The following is a 24809-nucleotide window of genomic DNA, read 5'->3' as shown; positions in this document are numbered from 1 at the left end:
CCACCACTTCCAGATGCCATTGTAATGAGATAATGAAAAATGAGTACTGTCCGTGATACTTTTTTTTATTTGCACTAACATACAATTTTTCAGGACCAGCTTTCGAGGTGTGTCCCCTTCTTCAAGGTCCAAACAGGACCTTGAAGAAGGGGACATGCCCCGAAAGCTTGTCCTGAAAAATTGTATCGCGGACAGTACTAATTTTTCTCTGTCATAATTGCACTAATATGGCTACAATCACCTCAAGTAATGAGATAATCAATGTTATTCACTTCACCCGTCAGAACGTTCTGGCTGATCGGTGTACAGTACATAAACACACAGCGCAAGGCCGTATTCACGATACAAGACGGTCCTTGGGCTGCAATTCCTCTGAGCTCCACAAGGTGGTGATCTCACTTCCACCCAGACGGGAAGTTTCTACAGAATACAGATAGGAAGTCTCTATGGAATAGAGATAGGAAGTGTTGTCGGGTATAAATAGGAAGTTTCGGGTGAGAGGTGAGTTGGCAGGAAGTGGAGAGGAGATGTTGCTGGAAGTGGCAGCAGAGGAGGTAATAAGATCTTATTTTCTATTTACACCCAGTAACCCCCGTCATGTCCGTCCTCTTCCTCCATAGTCACTGTGACATCTTTTATCTCCAGCAGATGATGATACACACATATATAATGTGGAAACCTAGATTAACCCCTTCAGGGGAAATGTTAAACAGTTCAATCTCTGTATTTGGAGACAATACTGAGCTAAGCAGGGCAATAACTTCCCCGTAGGATGTGGAAACCTTGCAAGTAGATCTGAACACATTAATGGAGTGGGCAACTACATGGTAAATGAGGTTTAATGTAGAAAAATATAAAAATTATGTATTTGGGGGCAAACATATGAATGCAATCTATACACTAGAGACGATTCAGTTCGTATTGTGTGCTATACAAGTATTTCATTCATTCACACTGGGGGGAGAACCTCTGGGTGAATCTAGGATGGAAAAGGACCTGGGGGTCCTAGTAGATGATAGGCTCAGCAATGCCAAGCTGCTGCTAACAAAGCAAACAGAATATTGGCATTAAAAAGGGGATTCATTCCAGAGATAAAACCATAATTCTCCCGCTCTATAAGACTCTGGTCCGGCCGCACCTGGAGTATGCTGTCCAGTTCTGGGCACCAGTCCTCAGGAAGGATGTACTGGAAATGGAGCGAGTACAAAGAAGGGCAACAAAGCTAATAAAGGGTCTGGAGGATATTAGTTATGAGGAAAGGTTGCGAGCACTGAACTAATTCTCTCTGGAGAAGAGACGCTTGAGAGGGGATATGATTTCATTATACAAATACCGTACTGGTGACCCCACAATAGGGATAAAACTCTTCAGCGGAAGTGAGTTTAATAGGACATGTGGCCACTCAATAACTTAGAAGAAAAGAGGTTTAACCTTAAACTACGTAGAGGGTTCTTTACTGTAAGAGCGGCAAGGATGTGGAATTCCCTTCCACAGGCGGTGGTCTCGATGGGGAGCATCGATAGTTTCAAGAAACTATTAGATAAGCACCTGAACGACCACAACATGCAGGGATATGCAATGTAATACTGACATATATTCACACACATATAGGTTGGACTTGTGTCTTTTTTCAACCTCACCTACTATGTAACTATGTAACCATCCACATAATTCTCACTTTCATTTACCAAAGTTATCCATCTACAAGGAGACCTGTATAGATCAAATGACGGCATCAATGAGGATGGAGGAGGACCGGAGTCACATGACTGAGAAGATACTAAACCTCACCCTGGAGGTCATCTACCTGCTGACCGGAGAGGTGAGGAGGATTCTGGGAGGTCACATGACATCACTCTAATCTCTAAAAAACACACAGAACTGAGGTAAGGAGGATTCTAACATGATATTCCTATTGGTTCCTCAATATAGAGATTTCCTCTTCTGAAGTCAGGAGATCATATGACCATCACAGTGCCTCCATGTGACTCCCTAAAACCTGAGAGACACAACATGCAGAAGATTCTAGAAGTCACCAAGAAGATGATGGAGCTGCTGACAGGAGAGGTGAGCGGTGCCGGGAATTCTGGGACATTATCCAGTAACAGACAAGGGATGTGTCTGGATGGTGACTGTATCATTGTGTGTGTCAGGTTCCTATAAGGTGTCAGGATGTCACTGTCTATTTCTCCATGGAGGAGTGGGAGTATTTAGAAGGACACAAGGATCTCTACAAGGACGTCATGATGGACAATCAGCCGCCCCTCACATCACCGGGTAAGAGGAGACTTTATTGTAAAGGAGAGAGCAGTACGGAGGCTCCACCTAGATCCCCCATCATCTGATAAACACATAGAAACAATGTATTCAGTCAGTGTGTGTGTTTCCTACAGATGGATCCAGTAATGGGAACCCACCAGAGAGATGTCCCCGTCCTCTGTATTCCCGGGATTCCACACAGGAAGGTCACACCATCCCCCACCATCATCAGGTAGATCAATCACTGATAGTTATGATTTATACACATCATGTTTGTTACAATTAATATTTTATCTAATTTTCAGAGTGGAAATCTCAAGGATTATACAATTATTGTCAAAGAAGATGAGGAGTATGGAGTGATAGGTACGTTTTCAGAAGGACACAAGGATATGATGGAGCCACCTAATACCAGGAACCCACCAGAGAGATGTCCCCGTCCTCTGTATTCCCCGGATTCCACACAGGAAGATCACAAATATGCAAAACATTATCAGGTAGATGAATAACAATTATTGATAGTTCTAATGTATACACAATTATGTTCGTTACAATGAATGTTTTATTATATCTTTCAGAATAGAAACCTCTGGGATGATAATATTGTTCTTAAAGAAGACCATAAAGAGGATGAGGAGTATGGAGCGATTAAGGAGTTTTCAGAAGTACACAATGATATAATGGAGCCACTTTATACCAGGAACCCACCAGAGAGATGTCCCCGTCCTATATATTCCCGGGATTCCACAAAGGAAGATCACACCATCCCTCACCATTACAAGGTAGTCATCTAGGAAATGGACTCATTGAAGTGATGTGTTCATTTTTTTTTTTTAACTGTAATGTCATAATATTGAAGCTTATGTTTTACAGATGACTTCTTCTTCTATTATTTTCTTGGTTTAGGGTGAACGTTTGATAAATATAAAAGTTGTGGGTAAAGCAGAAGAAGAGAGAGATGATCAGCAGTCTATGGAGGAGGATGGAATAACGGGGACATTTATAGAGGAGGACACTCCTACAGAGATCAGCACAGGTGAGTCATTAACACTAAATACATTCCTCCTCCTGTTCTGCTCACTGAATGGTCCAGAGTAGGACTGGGTGATATCAGCCTGTAATCCCCTGGTCACTTTCCTGAGCTGTGTTTCCCATCCTGTATTCCTGTATTTCTCTCGGATAATCTTCCTTCTCTGTGCTGCAGACACAATTTATGTCTCTAGACTGGATTTATGGAGATTCTGGGGTTCAGCTGGTATCAAAATGTTTATTTCCTCCAAAGGATTAACTCATCCTAGGCATCTGGGGTTTGTGCTTTGGGTCATTTGCTCCATGCTGGGGCCTAGCAAGACCTCTGACAGAACAATTCTCCCAGGGTTACTTGCTCTGTTGTCTGCTGGCTGTGCCGGGTGGAGGGATATGTCTGTATAGTCTCAGACCCAAGTCACTGAGTGCAGTCTCAGGAGATGGGAGGCAGTGGTGTGGGATCTCTGCAACTTGTCTCATGTAAACATTTAACCTTCCACTGATTACCGAATTACCACTTCTGTTCTCTCCCCTCTACCCACGATCGTGAGAGACAGTGGCGCCTCCAGCTTTCATATTTGGGGGGACAGGGACAAAAGTAGGGGGCCAACTATAAAATACTAATATATATATATATATATATATATACACACACACACACACACACACACACACACACACACACACACACACACACACACACACACACACACTGTCTTGAAAAAGTATTGGTGGTTGCAGCCAGGTGGAGGGGAGGACAGGATGGGAGCAGCCAGGGGGAGGGGAGGGTGGGAGCAGCCAGTGATAAGGTCCTATACCTCTATGGCCTGCATCCACGCCCCCCCCCCCCCCATCCCCCCACATAGAGGTAAGTTCTTACCTCGGGGATATATAAAGGAATGACTGGTACTTTCTCTCTGGCTCCCTCCGCCCAACAGCCTCGTGGTCCCTCTTCTCCATTCATGGGCCTCCTCCTCTCCCCTCCTCCCGCTCAGCATGTTGGGGGCTGCAGTGCACTCTCAGGGAATCGTCCTGGGCCTGCTGGTATCTGGGACTACATGTCCCATAATCCTCTTGGTGTTTCCCAGCCATTGGCCCTGAATGTAGCCAATAGGAGCGGGCATTGCCAGTAGAATGAGAGCAGCTCCGCTCAAGGAGGAGAAGGAGGGGTGGAAATCCCCTGCAGCTGCGGCTCTGCCTGTGTCCCTTCACAGAGCCTGTCAAGTTTCAGCGCCTGCTCGCAATTGACCCATTGCCCCCCTGGATCTGCCCCTGCATTGTCACTCCAACAAAAAAACAGTTCTCGTTGTTTCCTCACTCTCTGACTAAAGTCCATGAATAAAGAAATTAACTGGTAGGAGATCAGAGGACCCATTTACTAGTTACCTTGAGGGGGAATTGTTAGATCCTCAGAGACAAAGCTGCCTGATGTGGGCGGAGTCTTGGTTTAGGGGAACCAATCTGCTCATCTCTAGTAATAATCTTTGTATTTCTATTTTAGTAGATGGACGGGAGATGAGGAAAACCTCAGAGGATTGTCTCACTTTGTCTCCAGACTGTAAAGTAGAAGATGAGGACATCACACAGTATAGTCCAGGAGAAAACCCGACTACCTCAAATGTCCATCCGGCACCACACAGTGTAGATGGACCATCGTATTCCTCTTATCCTGAGGAACCTCAGACTGTGAGGGACGGTGCCGTCCTTCCAACAGAGAAGAGGTTTTCCTGTACTGAGTGCTGGAAGTGTTTCCATTTTATATCCCGTCTTAATGTGCATAAAAGATCTCACACTGGGGAGAAACCGTATTCCTGCCCTGAATGCGGGAAATGTTTCATACAAAAATCAGAACTTGTCAAACATCAGAGATGTCACACGGGTGAGAAACCATATTCCTGTCCTGAGTGTGGGAAATGTTTTTCACAGAGATCCAGTCTCTACAAACATCAGAGATCTCACACGGGGGACAAGCCGTATTCCTGTTCTGAGTGCAGGAAATGTTTTTCACAGAAGTTCCATCTTTACACACATCAGAGATCTCACACGGGGGAGAAGCCGTATTCCTGTCCTGAGTGTGGGAAATGTTTTTCACAGAAGTCTAATCTTTCCAGACACCAGAGATCTCACATGGGGGAGAAACCACTTTCCTGTCCTGAGTGAGGGAATTGTTACTGACTGAAGTACTGTCTTCCTGTACATCAGGGGGGCACCAAAGCAAGCTCGGGAGTGAGCCACTGCTCTGTGTGTCTATTCACACACAGAGCCGCAGGTCGGACCCACCCCCTCTCTCTCCTCATTGGATCACTGGCTGTGATTGACAATATCTCAGCCAATGAGAAGGGAGTGTTCCCAGAGAGCTGAGGCTGGTTTGCGATGGGGCTCAGGTAAGTACTGAGGGGGCTGCTGCACACAGAAGGGTTTTTACCTTCATACACAGAAAACCTCGAGCCTTTAGGACCACTTCAAGGACACAACGTGGATTACAGGACCTGCATTCTTGTACAGCACAGAACAGATTTATCCTCATAGTGATACAATTGAACTAGTAGAGCCAGACTCAGATGGTTAAATCCACCGTAAGATCTCCACATTTTAGACTATAACTTCAGACAGTCAGTTTAAATCCCACAGATTTAACAGATTCTCGAGCAGGAAGTCACTCGTTCGAGCTATTACTCACCTCATCCATATAGATGCAAATGACTATGACTGGAAAGGCCGGTACCACTGTCTCGGGATTAGTTCAACAATAGAAGTCCAGCAGTCTGAAGACTTCGTCATCCGCACTGCGCAATAACGGAAAATTTCTGTCAAAATACTTACGGTAATTTTCCTTTCCTGATGGACTCCATGGCAGCCAATGTGTGGGTTTAGTCCCACCTCCATTACCCTATAGGACACAACTCCCATAAATCTTTGCTCCCTGCTAGAGGCTGTGTTTGGTAACTATCCTACTCCAGCCATTTGGGAGGGAACTCCTGCTGCCATGGAGTCCATCAGGAAAGGAAAATGACGGTAAGTATTTTGACAGAAATTTTCAGTTTTCCTGACAGACTCCATGGCAGCCAACGTGTGGGAAATAACTCGCCATACACACCCGGGTGGGAAAAAATGATGAACAAACAAATATTTATTTGACACCGTCAACCGACAAAACTTTAACACCAAAATCAACTGAAGATAGAGCCGCTGGCTCAACACAATAATGAGTCATGAAGGTGTGGATTGACGACCAAGATGCCGCCCTGCAGATTACTTCAGGAGCCACATGGCGCGAGGCCGCCCACGAGGTTGAAAGACTTCTGGTTGAATGTGCCGATACCGCCTGAGGAGGAGCCAAGCCCTTTTCTCTATATGCCCACTGAATTGCTTGAACTATCCACGTAGCAATTGATCTAACTGATGCTTGGAGGCCCTTGTTCTTCCCATAGGACAGAACGAACAGATAATCCGACTGACAAAATGGAGCTGTAACTTCCAGGTATTGCTTTAAGGAGCCACCAACATCAAGAGATGAACATCAGAGGATCCAGTGGACCTGAAGGTGGGGAGTGAGATCTCTTGGTTCTCATGAAAAATAGAGATGACCTTAGGGTTTGACCCCAACATTGGAACCAGGACCACCATGTCTGGAAAAAAGGTTAGGAAAGTTTCTTTGGCTCCTAGAACCTGAATTTTCGATACCCTCTTCGTCGAGGTGACGGCCACCAAAAAGGCAGTTTTAATGGTAAGCTCTCTGATGAAAAGAGATTTATCAAGATGGGAAAAAAAGTCCAAGACTAGATGCAGGTCCCATTTAGGGAACCTGGGTTTCCTTTGGCGTCTCAGTCTCACTGCTCCTTTAAAAAATTGCTGAATAAGGGCGTGTTTGGCCCACGACACCCCCGTGAATGCTGAGATAGCAGACACATGAACACGAAGGGAACTAACCGACAGGGGCAAATCCAGGCCTGATTACAGGAAACTCAAAACATCTTGAACTGCAGGCGAGCCGCATGAATTCGATCTGAAAGACATATGGGACGATAACTTAGCCCAAATCCGCTCATACACTTTATTAGTGCTTCGCCTTCTAGCACTTAAGAGAGTGGGAATAGCTTCCTTGGGACATCCTAGAGCTTTCAACCTTCCCCTCTCAAGAACCAGACCCTCAACTGTAGGTGAGCTGGACACGGGTGGAGAATCGTGCCTTGGGAGAGCAGGTCCCGTCTGGACGGAAGAGGGACTGGATCTTGGAAGCTGAGAAGGGATAGGAGAGGAAACCAAGGCCTGTTTGGCCAGTGAGGAATTATGGCCATTATCTCCACCTCTTCCAATCTGAGTCTCCTCAGGAACTGAAAGATGATCGGAATTGGAGGGAAGGCATATGCCCTGTGGAACCACCAATGCTCTGTTAGTGCGCTATCCCGTAAGCTTGCGGATCCTTGAACCTTGGATAGTACCTCGTTAGCTTCCTGTTGTATTGGGAGGCAAAGAGGTCCACTTCTGGAGAAATCCCCAAGGTTAAGATCCACTTGAAAACATCCTCGTGAAGAGCCCACTTGTTGTTGTCCAAGTGGACTCGTGAGAGAAAGTCTGCTTGGACATTGGGAATTCCAGGCACATAGGCTGCCGTTAAGTTGGCCAGATTCTTCTTTGCCCAACGCATGATCGGTTCCACCTCTAGCAGCAGAGATCGACTTCTGGTGCCCCCTTGCTTCCTTATGTAGGCTACCACTGTCGTATTGTCCAGCCTGAGAACTACAGATGTTCCCACTCAGATGAGGAAAGGCCAGCAATGCTAGAAAGGCTGAACGCAACTAGAACATTTGACACTATTCCCAGAGAAGGGAAGTCCCAAATGCCCTGAGCCACCTCCGTCAGACAATGAGCCCCCCAACCTCTGTTGCTGGCATCTGACGTTACCGTGATCCACTAGCAGGTTCTCCCGACGAAGCCACCGAAGGAGGGAACCCCTCATGACCTGAGTGATACAGATAGACTGGAATTTTTCTCCTGACCACTGGTGAAGGAAACCCATCTGAAAGGGGCGCATCCTCCTTTGTGCCCACTTCACCATCAGTATTGTGGACACCATGGTGCCTATGATCCTTAGACAATGAAGTGCGCTGAGATGAGAGGACGAGAGAGCCAGGCGAACCCTGTCTCGAACTATTGCGACCTTCTCTTCAGGCAGAGAGATGGTACCTCTCACTGTGTCGAAAAGCACTCCGAGGAACACGAGAGGCTGTGAAGGCTCTAACTGGCTTTTCTCCAGATTCAGGAGCCACCCAAATTCCTTGAGGGTTGAAATGGTCTGATCCCTGTGTTCCAAGAGACGATCTCTGTCCTGAGCCAGATGGAGTAGGTCATCCAGGTAGTGAGGAATACGGATTTTTCTGATTCTTAATAACGCCACGATTGCCAGCAGGACCTTCGAGAAGGTGCATGGAGAAGTTGACAGACTGAAGGGAAGGCATGTAAATTGTAAGTGAAGTTGGCCTATGGAGAGCCGAAGAAATTGTTGGAAATCTGCTGCCACAGGAACGTGAAAATAGGCGTTTTTAAGATCTATTGAGACAAGCCAGTCCCCTGGCTGCACTGACTGTTGGATCGTGGACAGAGTCTCCATCTTGAACCTCTCCTTTTTTATGAAGCGATTTAGATGCGTCAAATCTTTTACGGGTCTCCATGCACCGCTCTTCTTCTGGACCAAGAAAAGAGGGGAATACATTCCCATACCACGTTGATCGACTGGAACGAGAATAACGGACAAAGATCTTACGTAGGCTGATAGTATTTGCCCTTTCCCTTCTGACACCGGAATGGACGTGGGGACACACTTGAGCTTGGGCACACTGCTGAATGTCCAAGTGTGTCCAGAAGAGACCGTCCTGATGGTCCAAAAATCCTGGATGGAGGCCGCCCCCAGACGTGCCGAAAATGGAGCAAACGAGCTCCCACCTGGACCGTCTGGGCTGGCCCAATCTAAAAAGGACTTGGTCAGTTCCTTCTCCCCCCGTCCAACTGCTTTTTGCTGTCTTTTTGAGAGACAATTGTCTGGACCTCCAAGATCTGGAAAATTCCTGTCCAGGACTATAACTGCGCGCCTCCCTGGCACGGTCTTGATTCTGCTTCCTTGGAAACAATCTTCTTTGGCTCTGCAGAGGCCTGTCTTGGGGATACAAATTTAAAAAAAAAATGTATTGCCGAAAAGAGATGAACCGTCAAAGGGAATTCAGCACCAGACCAGTTTTGAAGCAGGATCAGCTAGCCAAGGACGGAGCCACAGGGCACGCTTGGCAGTCACGGAAGAAAGCATAACTCGAGCCACCAGCCGAATAATGTCAATTGAGGCCTCCCCCAAGAAAGCCGAAGCCAGCCTCAATTCCGGGATGGGTGAACTCTTGGCTAGATTTTTCGAGACGTTTCTGAATGTCTCGTCGACATTGTCAGACCAGACCTCCATTGCTCTAGACAAGGCAGCCAAGGCTGGTTTACAGGCCATGCCTGCCATAAGATAGACCCGCTTCAGGTCAGAATCTATCCTCCTATCCAGAGCGTCCTTGAAAGAGACTGTATCCTCCAAAGGAAGGGTCACATGTCTGACCAACCTCATTACTGCCGCATCCACCAGAGGGTAAGATTCCAATTGCTTCACTTCTTCCTCTTTAAAAGGGTAAAGCCTCTGAATTTTGGACAGGAGAGAGTTCTTCTTCTCTACTTTACCCCATTCATCCGTGATCACTTCCCCCAATTCTGAAAGAAAAGGAAAGCTAATACGCTCCTTCTTTAATTGTTTGAAACATTTTCTCTGTTTTGCCGGAGCCGCTACTGGCTCTTCCCAATTCAACGTTTCCTTGATGGCTTTGAGCAAAGGAGGGAGCAGAGAAAAATCAAAACCGGAACCAACCTCATCTTCCTCAGATTCACTATCTGAGAGGACAGTGGACGGATGGCTAGGCAAAGAGGAATCCCAAGTGTCCTGAGCCTGAACATCCCTCCCTGAAGACCTTGCAGACTCTACGGGAGACAAAATGGGGGGCCTCCAACTTCTTTAGACTGTCCTTAACCATCTTCTCAACCAGAGATTTCAGTTGCTGGTCAGAGTCACTCCTTTCGCCAGTTGCCTTAACATAGCCGGCATTACAAAGGGACTTGTCTGCAGGACATGCGTCCTACACCCCCAACATAATCCTTCTGCTGCATGACTGGAGCAACCCGTGGAAGGTCGGGATGGTTCCCGGCTACGGTGACTAGTTCTCACAGGAGAACCATGGTGTCTGGATCTGGAAGAGGAATGCCGGCAATGGGATTTTGACAAATCGCTTACTCTGTGAGAACTCCGGTGTTGTGTAGACCTAGAGGGGCTGGAAAGAAAAGAACCGACTGTGTTAGTGGAACAACATATACTGATGTTCCACTATTCCCCCCCCCCCCCCAGCAGGCATTCCAAGGGAATCCCCCCAACCAAATACCTGCTACGAGAGGGCTGGCCACTAGCAGGCGGTGACGGATTCGGGATTCTGGAAGGGTCCATCAGGGCTGAAATAAGAACAGCCCCAATTAAACACAGTGAACAGCTAGGAAAACAGGTAGCATGACTTTCCCCACAGACTCATACCTTTCGCTGAAGGAATCAGGCACTCAGGAATGACACTGCACGCTTTACAAGCATCTCAGAGGCTTGTAAGCTGTTTTCCTCTTTTAAAATTTCCACCTTAGTGACGTCATCAATTGCGACAATCGCAACTCTAGTGCGCATGCGCAAAAACCGCTACGCGCATGCGCGAACCAAGCCTCGTTCTCGCGCCGGCCTCGCGCATGCGCAGAACGGCCGTGCGGCGAACGAGGAAGTAGCACCGCGGCTGGAACGCAAGGAAACCAGCCGCACTGCTAGCCAGACACACCGTACAAACGGTATGTGGGGATACAGGCACAGGGAAAAAGGACAGACAAATGGACACAACAAAGAACGGCTGCCATGTTCAGACAACAGAACTCACTGCTCCCGCACTCGGTAACCAGCTGAAGGTCAGCCACAAAAATACTTGCCGGACTTTTTTGGGGTGGCGACAGACACCTGCTAGTAGCTAGGACAATGACCAGAACGTGGTTTAACCTGTCAAAGACCAGGAATACACCTCTTCAGCGCCTCTTCCATATGCCCCTTCCATACTCTGCTAGTAGCTAGAGCTTATTGGAAACATGTGACTCCAAGTCGCTCGGATGGTCCGAATTGCAGGAGAAAAAACGCAAATCTTCAGGGTAGAAAGACGCATGCTAGGTCCTTCGGAGGAGGACAAAAAAAGAACACGGCCTCTGGCAGGGAGCAACGATTTATGGGAGTATCGTCCTATAGGGTAATGGAGGCGGGACTAAACCCACACATTGGCTGCCATGGAGTCTGTCAGGAAAAGTCGGATAGAGCCTACACACGATCGTATTTTCCGACAACATAATCCGATCGGACTTTTTCCGTCTGAATTTATGACCGTGTGTATGGGGCATTATACCAGAGTGAGTGTATCCTAAAAGAAAGATCAATTCCCACTGACGGTGCTCTGAAAAACTTCACCAATTTCTTCATCACAATGGCCTTATCACCAAAACTCTTCCAAGTGAGGATGGGAGAAGATAAAGTTTGCAGAAACAAGGAAGCAAAAGTGTTCCTCAGACCAGCTTCTCATCTGATCTTGTTGCTTTCTTCTGAGGACCCAAATAGTGGTATCCATTGATACCAGGTGGGGTGCGTTCTGCCTCCAGCAGGGATATTTCTTAAATTGCACTGTCTGCAACATTACATTTGGTCACTAGATGAAAACCGGAATGAATTTACTGTGCTGCACAAACTGTTAAACTGTTGAGCTTTAATAAAAGGTCCCATCGTCCCTCATTCTGGGAAAGGGAAATAGGTGCATCCTGGGAGCTCAGGCTCCATTGTAAGAACTGAGGGAAAGGAAAGCAGCCATCATCCCTGAAGCAAGTGTTGTGGACATGAACTTGCATCCCCTGCAGGCAGCATTGCTGGTGAGCATGGACTTACTACCATCTGCAGTCTCGTTATTTCATTGTGTGTTGTATTTTTCATTCATTGATTGTATGTATTTCTCATTTGTTTTTTCCTAATAGTTTTACCCACTCTATTTTGTTAATAAAGCTTCAAGATTCCATTGAGTCTGTCTTATTGCAGAATAGGAGGGTTTTAGCTGCGTGTGGCGTTAGACATAGGCAAACATGTAGTGAGGACAGAACTCTGTGTGTGTGTGTATGGACTGTGTATCCCATGTGCCAGGACAGTCACTCTCTTTATCTATGTGTCCAGTGATGTCTGTATCCCAGGCAGTGTCCTGACAATCACAGTGTAACATGTAAATGTAAAACAAGGACACACTTACTCTTTCCCTCCATCTATTGTGTATCACCACTGCGCTAAACAAAACACTATACACTAAGCCGCCACTTTAAAAAAAACAAAATGTGTGCAGTATTCCTTATCTAAACAATAGAAGAAGCGGCGCTGAATATAAATCCACACCAGTGAATTCAAAAATATTAAAGATAATAGACCCAATCCAGTGAACATGAATTACTAAATGTTACTACACTGTGCAAGCCCTGCCCCGAGCATACAGAAAATAGAAAAAATTAATTAATAGTTTGTATCGAAATTAATTAACACAACTTATTATATAGTTACATATTACCAGAAGAATAGTGATAACAAATATATATACGATCTGTTGAAAAAAATATCCTGTGACTAAATATTATTCAACACTAAAAATAAATAAACAAGTAACGAGAATCAAATGAATTGTTTCAAGTTCTATCAAACAATGTCCACTTCCCAAGAACATTGTTACCAACACCACTGTGAAAAGCTCCTGAGAATATAATGTATCCCAGTAAAATCATAGTCCATACGTTGAATCTTCAGATCATAATCCAAATAATGGAATAGTGAAAAAAACGTTTAACCAGTGTCTCTTGAATAAACAGCAGATTACATCTACACTCCTCCACCACACCGCTCTAGATATGACTCCTCTCCCCTTATGTGATTACACTCACCCGCTGTATATGCCTCACACTTTCGTGTTTGGCTGGATGTGCTTTTTCCCTTTACAGGGTTTAAATGGGGTATCCAGGTTTCCACTCCAGAATGCAGGGCTAGTACCATGGCTGTTCTCATAGACGCCACGGATGTTTCCATAGGTGTCACGGCTGTTCCCATAGATATACTCTCATGCAACAAAGAAAAGATTTGCTTCCATAGCGTGATACAGTATAAAACTTTTTAATCACACATAAAAATCTCTCACATTGCACTCACATCAAAGGATGAATAAACACGCCAAATGTAAAAATTCACAGCACTCTTGAGTAACCCATACTGAAGCATAGGTGGTCACGGCGGACCCAGGATATGCGGGAATAGTGGATAGTCTCTCACCGCTCCTTAACTGTACCGCCACTTTACAGGGATCAATGTAAGATGTTCAGCATCCTATATGTATCTCTCTCATTCGCCTAGTAGCCAAAATCCGACATGTTTCGTCATAAAATTGACTTAATCATGGACCTGGTGACGAAACATGTCGGATTTTGGCTACTAGGCGAATGAGAGAGATACATATAGGATGCTGAACATCTTACATTGATCCCTGTAAAGCGGCGGTACAGTTAAGGAGCGGTGAGAGACTATCCACTATTCCCGCATATCCTGGGTCCGCCGTGACCACCTATGCTTCAGTATGGGTTACTCAAGAGTGCTGTGAATTTTTACATTTGGTGTGTTTATTCATCCTTTGATGTGAGTGCAATGTGAGAGATTTTTATGTGTGATTAAAAAGTTTTATACTGTATCACGCTATGGAAGCAAATCTTTTCTTTGTTGCATGAGAGTATATCTATGGGAACAGCCGTGACACCTATGGAAACATCCGTGGCGTCTATGAGAACAGCCATGGTACTAGCCCTGCATTCTGGAGTGGAAACCTGGATACCCCATTTAAACCCTGTAAAGGGAAAAAGCACATCCAGCCAAACACGAAAGTGTGAGGCATATACAGCGGGTGAGTGTAATCACATAAGGGGAGAGGAGTCATATCTAGAGCGGTGTGGTGGAGGAGTGTAGATGTAATCTGCTGTTTATTCAAGAGACACTGGTTAAACGTTTTTTTCACTATTCCATTATTTGGATTATGATCTGAAGATTCAACGTATGGACTATGATTTTACTGGGATACATTATATTCTCAGGAGCTTTTCACAGTGGTGTTGGTAACAATGTTCTTGGGAAGTGGACATTGTTTGATAGAACTTGAAACAATTCATTTGATTCTCGTTACTTGTTTATTTATTTTTAGTGTTGAATAATATTTAGTCACAGGATATTTTTTTCAACAGATCGTATATATATTTGTTATCACTATTCTTCTGGTAATATGTAACTATATAATAAGTTGTGTTAATTAATTTCGATACAAACTATTAATTAATTTTTTCTATTTTCTGTATGCTCGGGGCAGGGCTTGCACAGTGTAGTAACATTTAGTAATTCATGTTCACTGGATTGGGTCTATTATCTTTAATATTTTTGAATTCACTGGTGTGGATTTATATTCAGCGCCGCTTCTTCTATTGTTTAGATAAGGAATACTGCACATAACATGTAAATGTGTTTGGGGTCCAGCAATGGGTGACCAATCAGCGTCTAACATGGGTCTGTAAGTGGTCAATGAGCATGCAGTGGGCAGGTATCGGAGAACGCTCAGGTCGGAGACTTTCCTGCTCTCCGAGGCTTTCAGGTGTGTGGAAGGGGCTCTGCTCTGGATGTTCCCCCTTTAGTGTGTCCAGTGATGAGTGCCTGGATTCTCCACCCCTGCCAGGTATGTAGAAGTCATTTCTTCTCACTGTGTATCCCATCCCCTGAGAGGTGCTAGTGTCTGGAGGAGGGGAGGGGAGAGCTCTGTGTGTGGGGATTGGATGAGAGTCATTGGGGGCCCTGTGTGTGGAGGGGGGGTTGTATGAGAGTCATCAGGGGCCCTGTGTGTGTGTTGGGGGTTGTATGAGAGTCATCAGGGGCCCTGTGTGTGGAGGGGGGGTTGTATGAGAGTCATCAGGGGCCCTGTGTGTGGGGGGGGGGGTTGTATGAGAGTCATCAGGGGCCCTGTGTGTGGAGGGGGGTTGTATGAGTCATCAGGGGCCCTGTGTGTGGAGGGGGGGTTGTATGAGAGTCATCAGGGGCCCTGTGTGTGGGGGGGGGTTGTATGAGAGTCATCAGGGGCCCTGTGTGTGGAGGGGGGTTGTATGAGTCATCAGGGGCCCTGTGTGTAGTGGAAGAAGGGGGATAGAGTGTGTTGTCCTGGTGGAAGAGGGAGGGGTGGCCCTTTCTTTGTCCCTCAATCTAATTGAGGAACCACTCTCCCCTTCCTATCTGCACTGAGCATGTGATATCACTGCCTGTCCACTTCTAGGAGCAGACACCCCCATGCACCCTATTCATACCCCTAATTAAATCCCATGTCATCCTCCTTACCCCCTTCTGACCCTCTCCACCACCTTTATTGCCCTGCATCCCTCTTCACCACCCCATTCACCCTGCCTTTCCCCTCACCACTGAGCTGTCCCTTTCTTCGCCCTCCCATCCACCCCCCTTCTCTCCATTTTCCTTCTCACCCTCTTCCCCCTCATCACCTCCCCATCCCTCTCCGCACCCCCTCTTCCCCCTCATCACCTCCCCATCCCTCTCCTCACCCCTCTTCCCCTCTTTACTTCCCGTTCTCCATCTTCATCCTCTGTCTCTCTTGTCACCCCCTCTTTGTGCAGTGATGCCATCTATTCAGTGTTATTAGACCTGGTGATATATTGCCTCCCAGCTGCCTGTCACCTCTCTGAAAATGGATCCAACACAGATCACTTATCAGAGGCAGGGCCAGATTAAGAGCATCATGGGCCTAGTGCTGAGGATTTTGGTGGGCCTTTTTACGGAAACAAAATGAAAATGCAAAAAAATTTTGCTAAAACAAAATTTAACATACTCTCACCAGTAATATCAGCCGTGCAGCCTTTGAGCAGCAGCAACACCCCCAATACCACCTGCTATGCGGTCTCTTACCAGCAGCAATATAGGGCGACCACATTTCCAAACTGCCATTCAGGGGCATCCCCCATTCCCAAAAAAAGATGAGAGGGGGATGTAGTCTCGGGTTGATGGGGAAATAGGTGGCGGGGTGATTTTTCAGGCAAATGGCTGGTGTTCTCACTTAAAATCATTCTGACACTATGCTTGATATGGCGTCAGGATGATCAAATTCCATTTCTATTACTACATTGCAATATATAGTGAAATAGTTCAACTCACCATGATGCAGAATCAGTGGGAACCTGAGCTTGTCACTTGCCACCAGATGCAGCGTGTCACTTGCCATCATTGCCTGCCGCCAGATGCAGCATGCCAGATGCTACCTGCAGCCTGCCACCAGATACAGTGTGCCACTTAACACCCGCAGCCTGCCACCAGATACAGTGTGCCACTTGCCACCAGCAGCATGCCACCAGATACAGTGTGTCACTTGCCACCAGCAGTCTGCCACCAGATACAGTGTGCCACTTGCCAGCTGCAGCATGCCACCAGATATAGTGTGCCACTTGCCACTAGATACAGTGTGCCACTTGCCACCAGCAGCCTGCCACTAGATACAGTGTACCACTTGCCACCAGCAGCCTGCCACCAGATACCGTGTGCCACTTGCCACCAGCAGCCTGCCACCAGATACAGTGTGCCACTTGCCAACAGCAGCCTGCCACCAGATACAGTGTGCCACTTGCCACAAGCAGCATGCCAGATACAGTGTGCCACTTGCCACCAGCAGCATGTCACCACATACAGTGTGCCACTTGCCAGAAGCAGCATGTCACCAGATACAGTGTGCCACTTGCCACCAGCAGCATGCCACCAGATACAGTGTGCCACCTGCCACCAGCAGTCTGCCACTAGATATGGTGTGCTACTTGCCACCAGATATGGTGTGCCACTTGCCACCAGCAGTCTGCCACCAGATACAGTGTGCCACTTGCCACAAGCAGCATGCCAGATAAAGTGTACCACTTGCCACCAGATACAGTGTGCCACTTGACACAAGCAGCATGCTACCAGATACAGTATGCCACTTGCCACAAGCATTCTGTCACCAGATACAGTGTGCCACTTGCCAACAGCAGTCTGCCACCAGATACAGTGTGCCACTTGCCACAAGCAGCCTTACACCAGATACAGTGTGCTACTTGCCATCAGCAGCATGCCACCAGATACAGTGTACCACTTGCCACCAGCAGCCTGCCACCAGATACAGTGTGCCACTTGCCACCAGCAGCCTGCCACCAGATTCAGTGTGCCACTTGCCACCAGCAGCCTGCCACCAGATACAGTGTGCCACTTGCCACCAGATACAGTGTGCCCCTTGACACAAGCAGCCTGTCACCAGAAACAGTGTTCCACTTGCCAACAGCAGCCTGCCACCAGATACAGTGTGCCACAAGCAGCATGCCAGATACAATGTGCCACTTGCCACCAGATACAGTGTGCCACTTGCCAGCAGCAGCATGTCACCAGATACAGTGTGCCACTTGCCACAAGCAGCATGTCACTAGATACAGTGTGCCACCTGCCACCAGCAGTCTGCCACCAGATATGGTGTGCCACTTGCCACCAGCCGTCTGCCACCAAATACAATGTGCCACTTGCCACAAGCAGCATGCCAGATACAGTGTGCCACTTGCCACCAGCAGCATGCCACCAGATACAGTGTGCCACTTGCCACCAGCAGTCTGTCACCAGATACAGTGTGCCACTTGCCAACAGCAGCCTGCCACCAGATACAGTGTGCCACATGCAGCATGCCAGATACAATGTGCCACTTGCCACCAGATACAGTGTGCCACTTGCCACCAGCAGCATGTCACCAGATACAGTGTGCCACTTGCCACAAGCAGCATGCCACCAGATACAGTGTGCCACTTGCCACCAGCAGCATGTCATCAGATACAGTGTGCCACCTGCCATCAGCAGTCTGCCCCCAGATATGGTGTGCCACTTGCCACCAGATATGGTGTGCCACTTGCCACCAGCTACAGTGTGCCACTTGCCACCAGCAGTCTGTCACCAGATACAGTGTGCCACTTGCCAACAGCAGCCTGCCACCGGATACAGTGTGCCACAAGCAGCGTGCCAGATACAATGTGCCACTTCCTACCAGATACAGTGTGCCACTTGCCACCAGCAGCATGTCACCAGATACAGTGTGCCACTTGCCAACAGCAGCCTGCCACCAGATACAGTGTGCCACATGCAGCATGCCAGATACAATGTGCCACTTGCCACCAGATACAGTGTGCCACTTGCCACCAGCAGCATGTCACCAGATACAGTGTGCCACTTGCCACAAGCAGCATGCCACCAGATACAGTGTGCCACTTGCCACCAGCAGCATGTCATCAGATACAGTGTGCCACCTGCCATCAGCAGTCTGCCCCCAGATATGGTGTGCCACTTGCCACCAGATATGGTGTGCCACTTGCCACCAGCTACAGTGTGCCACTTGCCACCAGCAGTCTGTCACCAGATACAGTGTGCCACTTGCCAACAGCAGCCTGCCACCGGATACAGTGTGCCACAAGCAGCGTGCCAGATACAATGTGCCACTTCCTACCAGATACAGTGTGCCACTTGCCACCAGCAGCATGTCACCAGATACAGTGTGCCACTTGCCACAAGCAGCATGTCACCAGCTACAGTGTGCCACTTTCCACCAGCAGCATGTCACCAGATACAGTGTGCCACCTGCCACCAGCAGTCTGCCACCAGATATGGTGTGCCACTTGCCACCAGCCATCTGCCACCAAATACAGTGTGCCACTTGCCACAAGCAGCATGCCAGATACAGTGTACCACTTGCCACCAGCAGCATGCCACCAGATACAGTGTGCCACTTGCCACCAGCAGTCTGTCACCAGATACAGTGTGCCACTTGCCAACAGCAGCCTGCCACCAGATACAGTGTGCCACAAGCAGCATGCCAGATACAATGTGCCACTTGCCACCAGATACAGTGTGCCACTTGCCACCAGCAGCATGTCACCAGATACAGTGTGCCACTTGCCACAAGCAGCCTGCCACCAGATACAGTGTGCCACTTGCCACAAGCAGCATGCCAGATACAGTGTGCCACTTTCCACCAGCAGCATGTCACCAGATACAGTGTGCCACTTGCCACAAGCAGCATGTCACCAGATACAGTGTTCCACTTGCCACCATTAGCATGCCACCAGATACAGTGTGCCACCTGCCACCAGCAGTCTGCCACTAGATATGGTGTGCCACTTGCCACCAGCAGTCTGCCACCAGATACAGTGTGCCACTTGCCACAAACAGCATGCCAGATAAAGTGTGCCACTTGCCACCAGATACAGTGTGCCACTTGACACAAGCAGCATGCTACCAGATACAGTGTGCCACAAGCAGCCTGTCACCAGATACAGTGTGCCACTTGCCAACAGCAGTCTGCCACCAGTTAGATACAGTGTTCTACTTTCCACCAGCAGCATGTCACCAGATACAGTGTGCCACCAGCAGCCTTCCACCAGATACAGTGTGCCACTTGCCATCAGTAACATGCCACCAGATACAGTGTGCCACTTGCCACCAGCAGCCTTCCACCAGATACAGTGTGCTACTTTCCATCAGCAGCCTGCTACCAGATAAAGTGTGTCACTTGCCACCAGCAGCCTTCCACCAGATACAGTGTGCCACTTGCCATCAGCAGCATGCCACCAGATACGGTGGGCCACTTGCCATCAGCAGCCTGCCACTCGCCCCAGCACACTGCCCGGACGGATAGAAGAGACAGGGCCTGCATAGACAATCAAATCCCTGGAGCCCCCACCCCTCCTGAGCTGGGATGGTATGGCTGTGTTTATGTATGCCAGGAGTATTGATCAGACCAAGTTGTACAGCGGGGTTGTGTGTGCAAGCCTTTCGGCTCACACTGGTGTGCTGCAGTCGGTCACACTGCTTATGTATCTGCAGTTTTAGGTGCAGTCCTATTGATTTATATCAGGTTGCAGGAGGCTCCTCACTCATAGATATCCTGTTCACCTTGTATCTGCTGGTGTTCTGTTCATAATTTCCCACCCACAAGGCTCCTTCACTGTACAGACTTCACAGAGGGAGAGGGAGGTTCAAGGCAGAGCCAACTCAGCCTCTCCCATTTGTGTAGGGGGGGAACTATGCACTGTGACATTTTAATAACCACAGTGAGCAAACACAGATGCTGCTGACTGGACAGGCTGATTTTAGGGCAGGGGCCTGGAGCTGCAGCTCCATCAGCCCCTATGTTAATCCGGCCCTGGGGGGAACCCTATGCCTTTTTTTGTTCTTTATTTTTCTTTCTATATTCAGCTGTCAGCGGGGAAACCCAACAGCTGATGACCCATCAGTTTTTAAGGACTCAGCTTCCCAGACCCTTTTCTTAACAACCAGCTTACACTGGGCCCTGATTGGGCAAAGCTTTGCCCAATCAGGGCACAGAATGCACCGTGCAGCACTCAGTGCATTGCAGGATGCTCGGGCCAAACCGTTCGCTCATCCCTAATAAACACCATAAGATAGATGAAGTAGGTGTAACGTGGAAGCAGCGGATATGCTGAGAATATTATTTGAGCCCCTAGCACTTTATATATGAATGTCTCCACATATTGTAGTGTATTTGTGATGATTTATGTACACACACAATAGGACAGCGCTGTGACACATAATGCTCTTCTAGGTGATAAAGGGAATACTTACCTTTGTTACAGCAGCAGTCCGGTATAAGTTATTTCTGTAGGTATTTGAGTTGTTACACATAGCGCGGGTTTTATACTATTTATATTGGTGACATAATTGCCCAAATCTGGGGATCAGGAGCCATTTCCACCCTTTACTCTCGGCTGGGGCTCTTTGTTTCCATATAACAGATGTTCTACATGACTAAATCTGACATCACTTTTACTGCAAAATAAAAGGGGCCAAAATGTCTCCCCCCCCGAGCAGTAATATATTTCTATCCCCCTTGGTGGGAGTGGAGATGACCCATCTTTAAGGATTAGAGATTAGGGATGGCCGAACTGTTCGCCCGGCTGTCGGTTTGCGGTGAATTTTGCGTGTTCGCGATTCGCCAAACCAGCGGACTATCGGCGCTGTTCGCCTGGCGGACATATGCGTTTACAGTGTGAAAGAACTTTGACCCATGATGACACATCCATCATGGGGTACAGGACAGCCAATTGAGACATTTCAGCACATGGACAATTGGACATTCCCCCTACCTTATAAATAGACCTGATCTGGCGGCCATTTTAAATTCTGTCTTATGTCAGTGTAGGGACAGGATGCTGTGTGGAGCAGGGAAGAGACTGTAGTGACACAAATCACTAGCTATTAGGTCCACAAAAGTCCTTTTAAGGACTGGTATAGGTGTAGTACAGTATACAGTATAAGGTTCAGTGCCCTGCTATGCTGGTGATTGCAGCTCTCTTTTGTCAGTGTAGGGACAGGACGCTGTGTGGAGCAGGGACAGTCAGTTTAATCACTAGCTAGCTATTACTACTAGGTCCACAAAGGTCCTTTTAAGGACTGGTATAGGTGTACAGTATATAGGGTGCTGGTGCACTGCTGCTGACTGCTGCCCGATTCTGCAGCTGTCTTTTATCAGTGTAGGGACTGAGGGACAGTCTGCAAATCACTAGCTACTAGGTCCACAAAGGTCCTTTTAAGGACTGGTATAGGTGTACAATATATAGGGTTGTGGCGCACTGCTGTGCTGCAGATTACTGCTAGTTTCTGCAGCTGTCTTTTATCAGTGTAGGGACTGAGGGACAGTCTGCAAATCACTAGCTACTAGGTTCACAAAGGTCCTTTTAAGGACTGGTATAGGTGTACAATATATAGGGTTGTGGTGCACTGCTGTGCTGCAGATTACTGCTCGTTTCTGCAGCAGTCTTTTATCAGTGTAGGGACTGAGGGACAGTCTGCAAATCACTAGCTACTAGGTCCACAAAGGTCCTTTTAAGGACTGGTATAGGTGTACAATATATAGGGTTGTGGTGCACTGCTTTCCTGCAGATTACTGCTAGTTTCTGCAGCAGTCTTTTATCAGTGTAGGGACTGAGGGACAGTCTGCAAATCACTAGCTACTAGGTCCACAAAGGTCCTTTTAAGGACTGGTATAGGTGTACAATATATAGGGTTGTGGTGCATTGCTGTGCTGCAGATTACTGCTCATTTCTGCAGCTGTCTTTTATCAGTGTAGGGACTGAGGGACAGTCTGCAAATCACTAGCTTGCCCCTTGTCCAGTGTCCTGTCCGAAAGGACGTTCAGCACAGCAGGGGGGATCGTGACCGATAAGCGCACTCGCCTAGCTCACGACAGTGTTAACTACCTCACATTTCTAAAAATGAATGAGGCATTGATCTCTGAGGAATTCAACACATGTGACCAGTAGACCATGTATATGCATAACTCCATAAACGATTTATTTAATCAAGCACACGGACCTTTTTTCTACCTTCCTTGTACAAAAAAAGCACACCGTACTAAATGCCCGTACCCTCCTGTTTGAAGAGGTTGAGCTGTGTCATATTTTTGGGTCCCACAGCGAGTTGCTGGTATCAGTGCTGCTGTCAGTGCTCTCTATCTCGGTGCTGGTGTCAGTGCTCTCTCTCTATCTCGGTGCTGGTGTGGTCTCAGTGCTCTCTATCATGGTGCTCATGTGGTGTCAGTGCTCTCTATCTCGGTGCTGGTGTCAGTGCTCTCTATCTCGGTGCTGGTGTGGTGTCACTGCTCTCAATATCGGTGCTGGTGTCAGTGCTCTCTATCATGGTGCTGGTGTGGTGTCAGTGCTCTCTATCACGGTGCTGGTGTGGTGTCAGTGCTCTCTATCATGGTGCTGGTGTCAGTGCTCTCTCTCTATCTCGGTGCTGGTGTCAGTGCTCTCTATCTAACTCGGTGCTGGTGTGGTGTCAGTGCTCTCTATATCGGTGCTGGTCTTAGTGCTCTTTATCACAGTGCTGGTGTCAGTGCTCTCTTTTTATGGTGCTGGTGTCAGTGCTCTCTATCACGGTGCTGGTGTCAGTGCTCTCTATCACGGTGCTGGTGTCAGTGCTCTCTATCACGGTGCTGGTGTCAGTGCTCTCTATCTCGGTGTTGGTGTCAGTGCTCTCTATCTCGGTGCTGGTGTCAGTGCTCTCTATCTCGGTGCTGGTGTCAGTGCTCTCTATCTCGGGTGCTGGTGTCAGTGCTCTCTATCTCGGGTGCTGGTGTCAGTGCTCTCTATCACAGTGCTGGTGTTAGTGCTCTCTATCTCTGTGCTGGTGTCAGTGCTCTCTATCTCGGTGCTGGTGTCAGTGCTCTCTATCTCGGTGCTGGTGTCAGTGCTCTCTATCTCGGTGCTGGTGTCAGTGCTCTCTATCTCGGTGCTGGTGTCAGTGCTCTCTATCTCGGTGCTGGTGTCAGTGCTCTCTATTTCGGTGCTGGTGTCAGTGCTCTCTATCTCGGTGCTGGTGTCAGTGCTCTCTATCTCGGTGCTGGTGTCAGTGCTCTCTATCTCGGTGCTGGTGTCAGTGCTCTCTATTTCGGTGCTGGTGTCAGTGCTCTCTATTTCGGTGCTGGTGTCAGTGCTCTCTATTTCGGTGCTGGTGTCAGTGCTCTCTATCTCGGCGCTGGTGTCAGTGCTCTCTATCTCGGTGCTGGTGTCAGTGCTCTCTATCTCGGTGCTGGTGTCAGTGCTCTCTATTTCGGTGCTGGTGTCAGTGCTCTCTATTTCGGTGCTGGTGTCAGTGCTCTCTATCTCGGTGCTGGTGTCAGTGCTCTCTATCTCGGTGCTGGTGTCAGTGCTCTCTATCTCGGTGCTGGTGTCAGTGCTCTCTATCACGGTGCTGGTGTTAGTGCTCTCTATCATGGTGCTGGTGTCAGTGCTCTCTATCATGGTGCTGGTGTCAGTGCTCAGTCTCTATCGCGGTGCTGGTTTCAGACAGCGAGGGAGATAGCAGCCGAGAAGCCAATCAGCAGGCAGTACCAGCACCATGGCTGAGGATCAGCACTGGACTGGCACCTCCGGACCACCGCAGTGGAGCCCTGCATAGGTGGGGGTAAGGGCCGGCCAGAGGGAGGGGCTCAAGCACAGGTTGACACACTGGGACACTGGCACAGGACTGTGCTGCCCTGACTGTGGCATTGATCATCTCCTGCACCCCCTTCATAGCCTGGCCTGACCTTGCCTCTCCTCCATGGCCTTCATGCGCTCCTTGTTATGTCAGTGTCCATGTTGTGGGACTATGTGTGCACAGCTAGTAAGTATTTTGTGGCTGAAAATATGACCTGGGGGTTTTTTAAGTTTCTCTTGCCATTAAAGCCAATAGGGTCTGCTGCTACATTTGGGCATGTTGGCGGATCGTGTCACGAAACGTTCTGTCGGAAGTTCGTCCATCACTACTCTTTGCA

The 24809-nt window shown here is 48.0% G+C and overlaps 1 protein-coding gene across 1 annotated transcript in view; it reads left to right on the top strand.

Annotated features, from left to right (window-relative positions):
• The first annotated feature begins 501 nt into the window (after positions 1-501).
• LOC143989416 (uncharacterized) overlaps positions 502-24809 on the top strand; it is a 63375-nt gene continuing 39067 nt past the window's right edge. Inside the window, exons 1-5 of the mRNA XM_077489533.1 lie at positions 502-554; positions 1694-1822; positions 1933-2067; positions 2154-2277; positions 2394-2491. Of these exons, the coding sequence (XP_077345659.1) occupies positions 528-554; positions 1694-1822; positions 1933-2067; positions 2154-2277; positions 2394-2491 (513 nt within the window). The 5' untranslated portion in view covers positions 502-527. The remainder of the gene's footprint in view (positions 555-1693; positions 1823-1932; positions 2068-2153; positions 2278-2393; positions 2492-24809) is intronic.

This window comes from Lithobates pipiens, unplaced genomic scaffold (genome assembly GCF_037356315.1).
Source record: "Lithobates pipiens isolate NorthernLeopardFrog02 unplaced genomic scaffold, aLitPip1_a1.2 Scaffold_18, whole genome shotgun sequence".
NCBI lineage: Eukaryota > Metazoa > Chordata > Amphibia > Anura > Ranidae > Lithobates > Lithobates pipiens.
The sequence above is the reverse complement of the archived record's forward strand: the minus strand, read 5'-3'. Positions and strand labels throughout refer to the sequence as shown.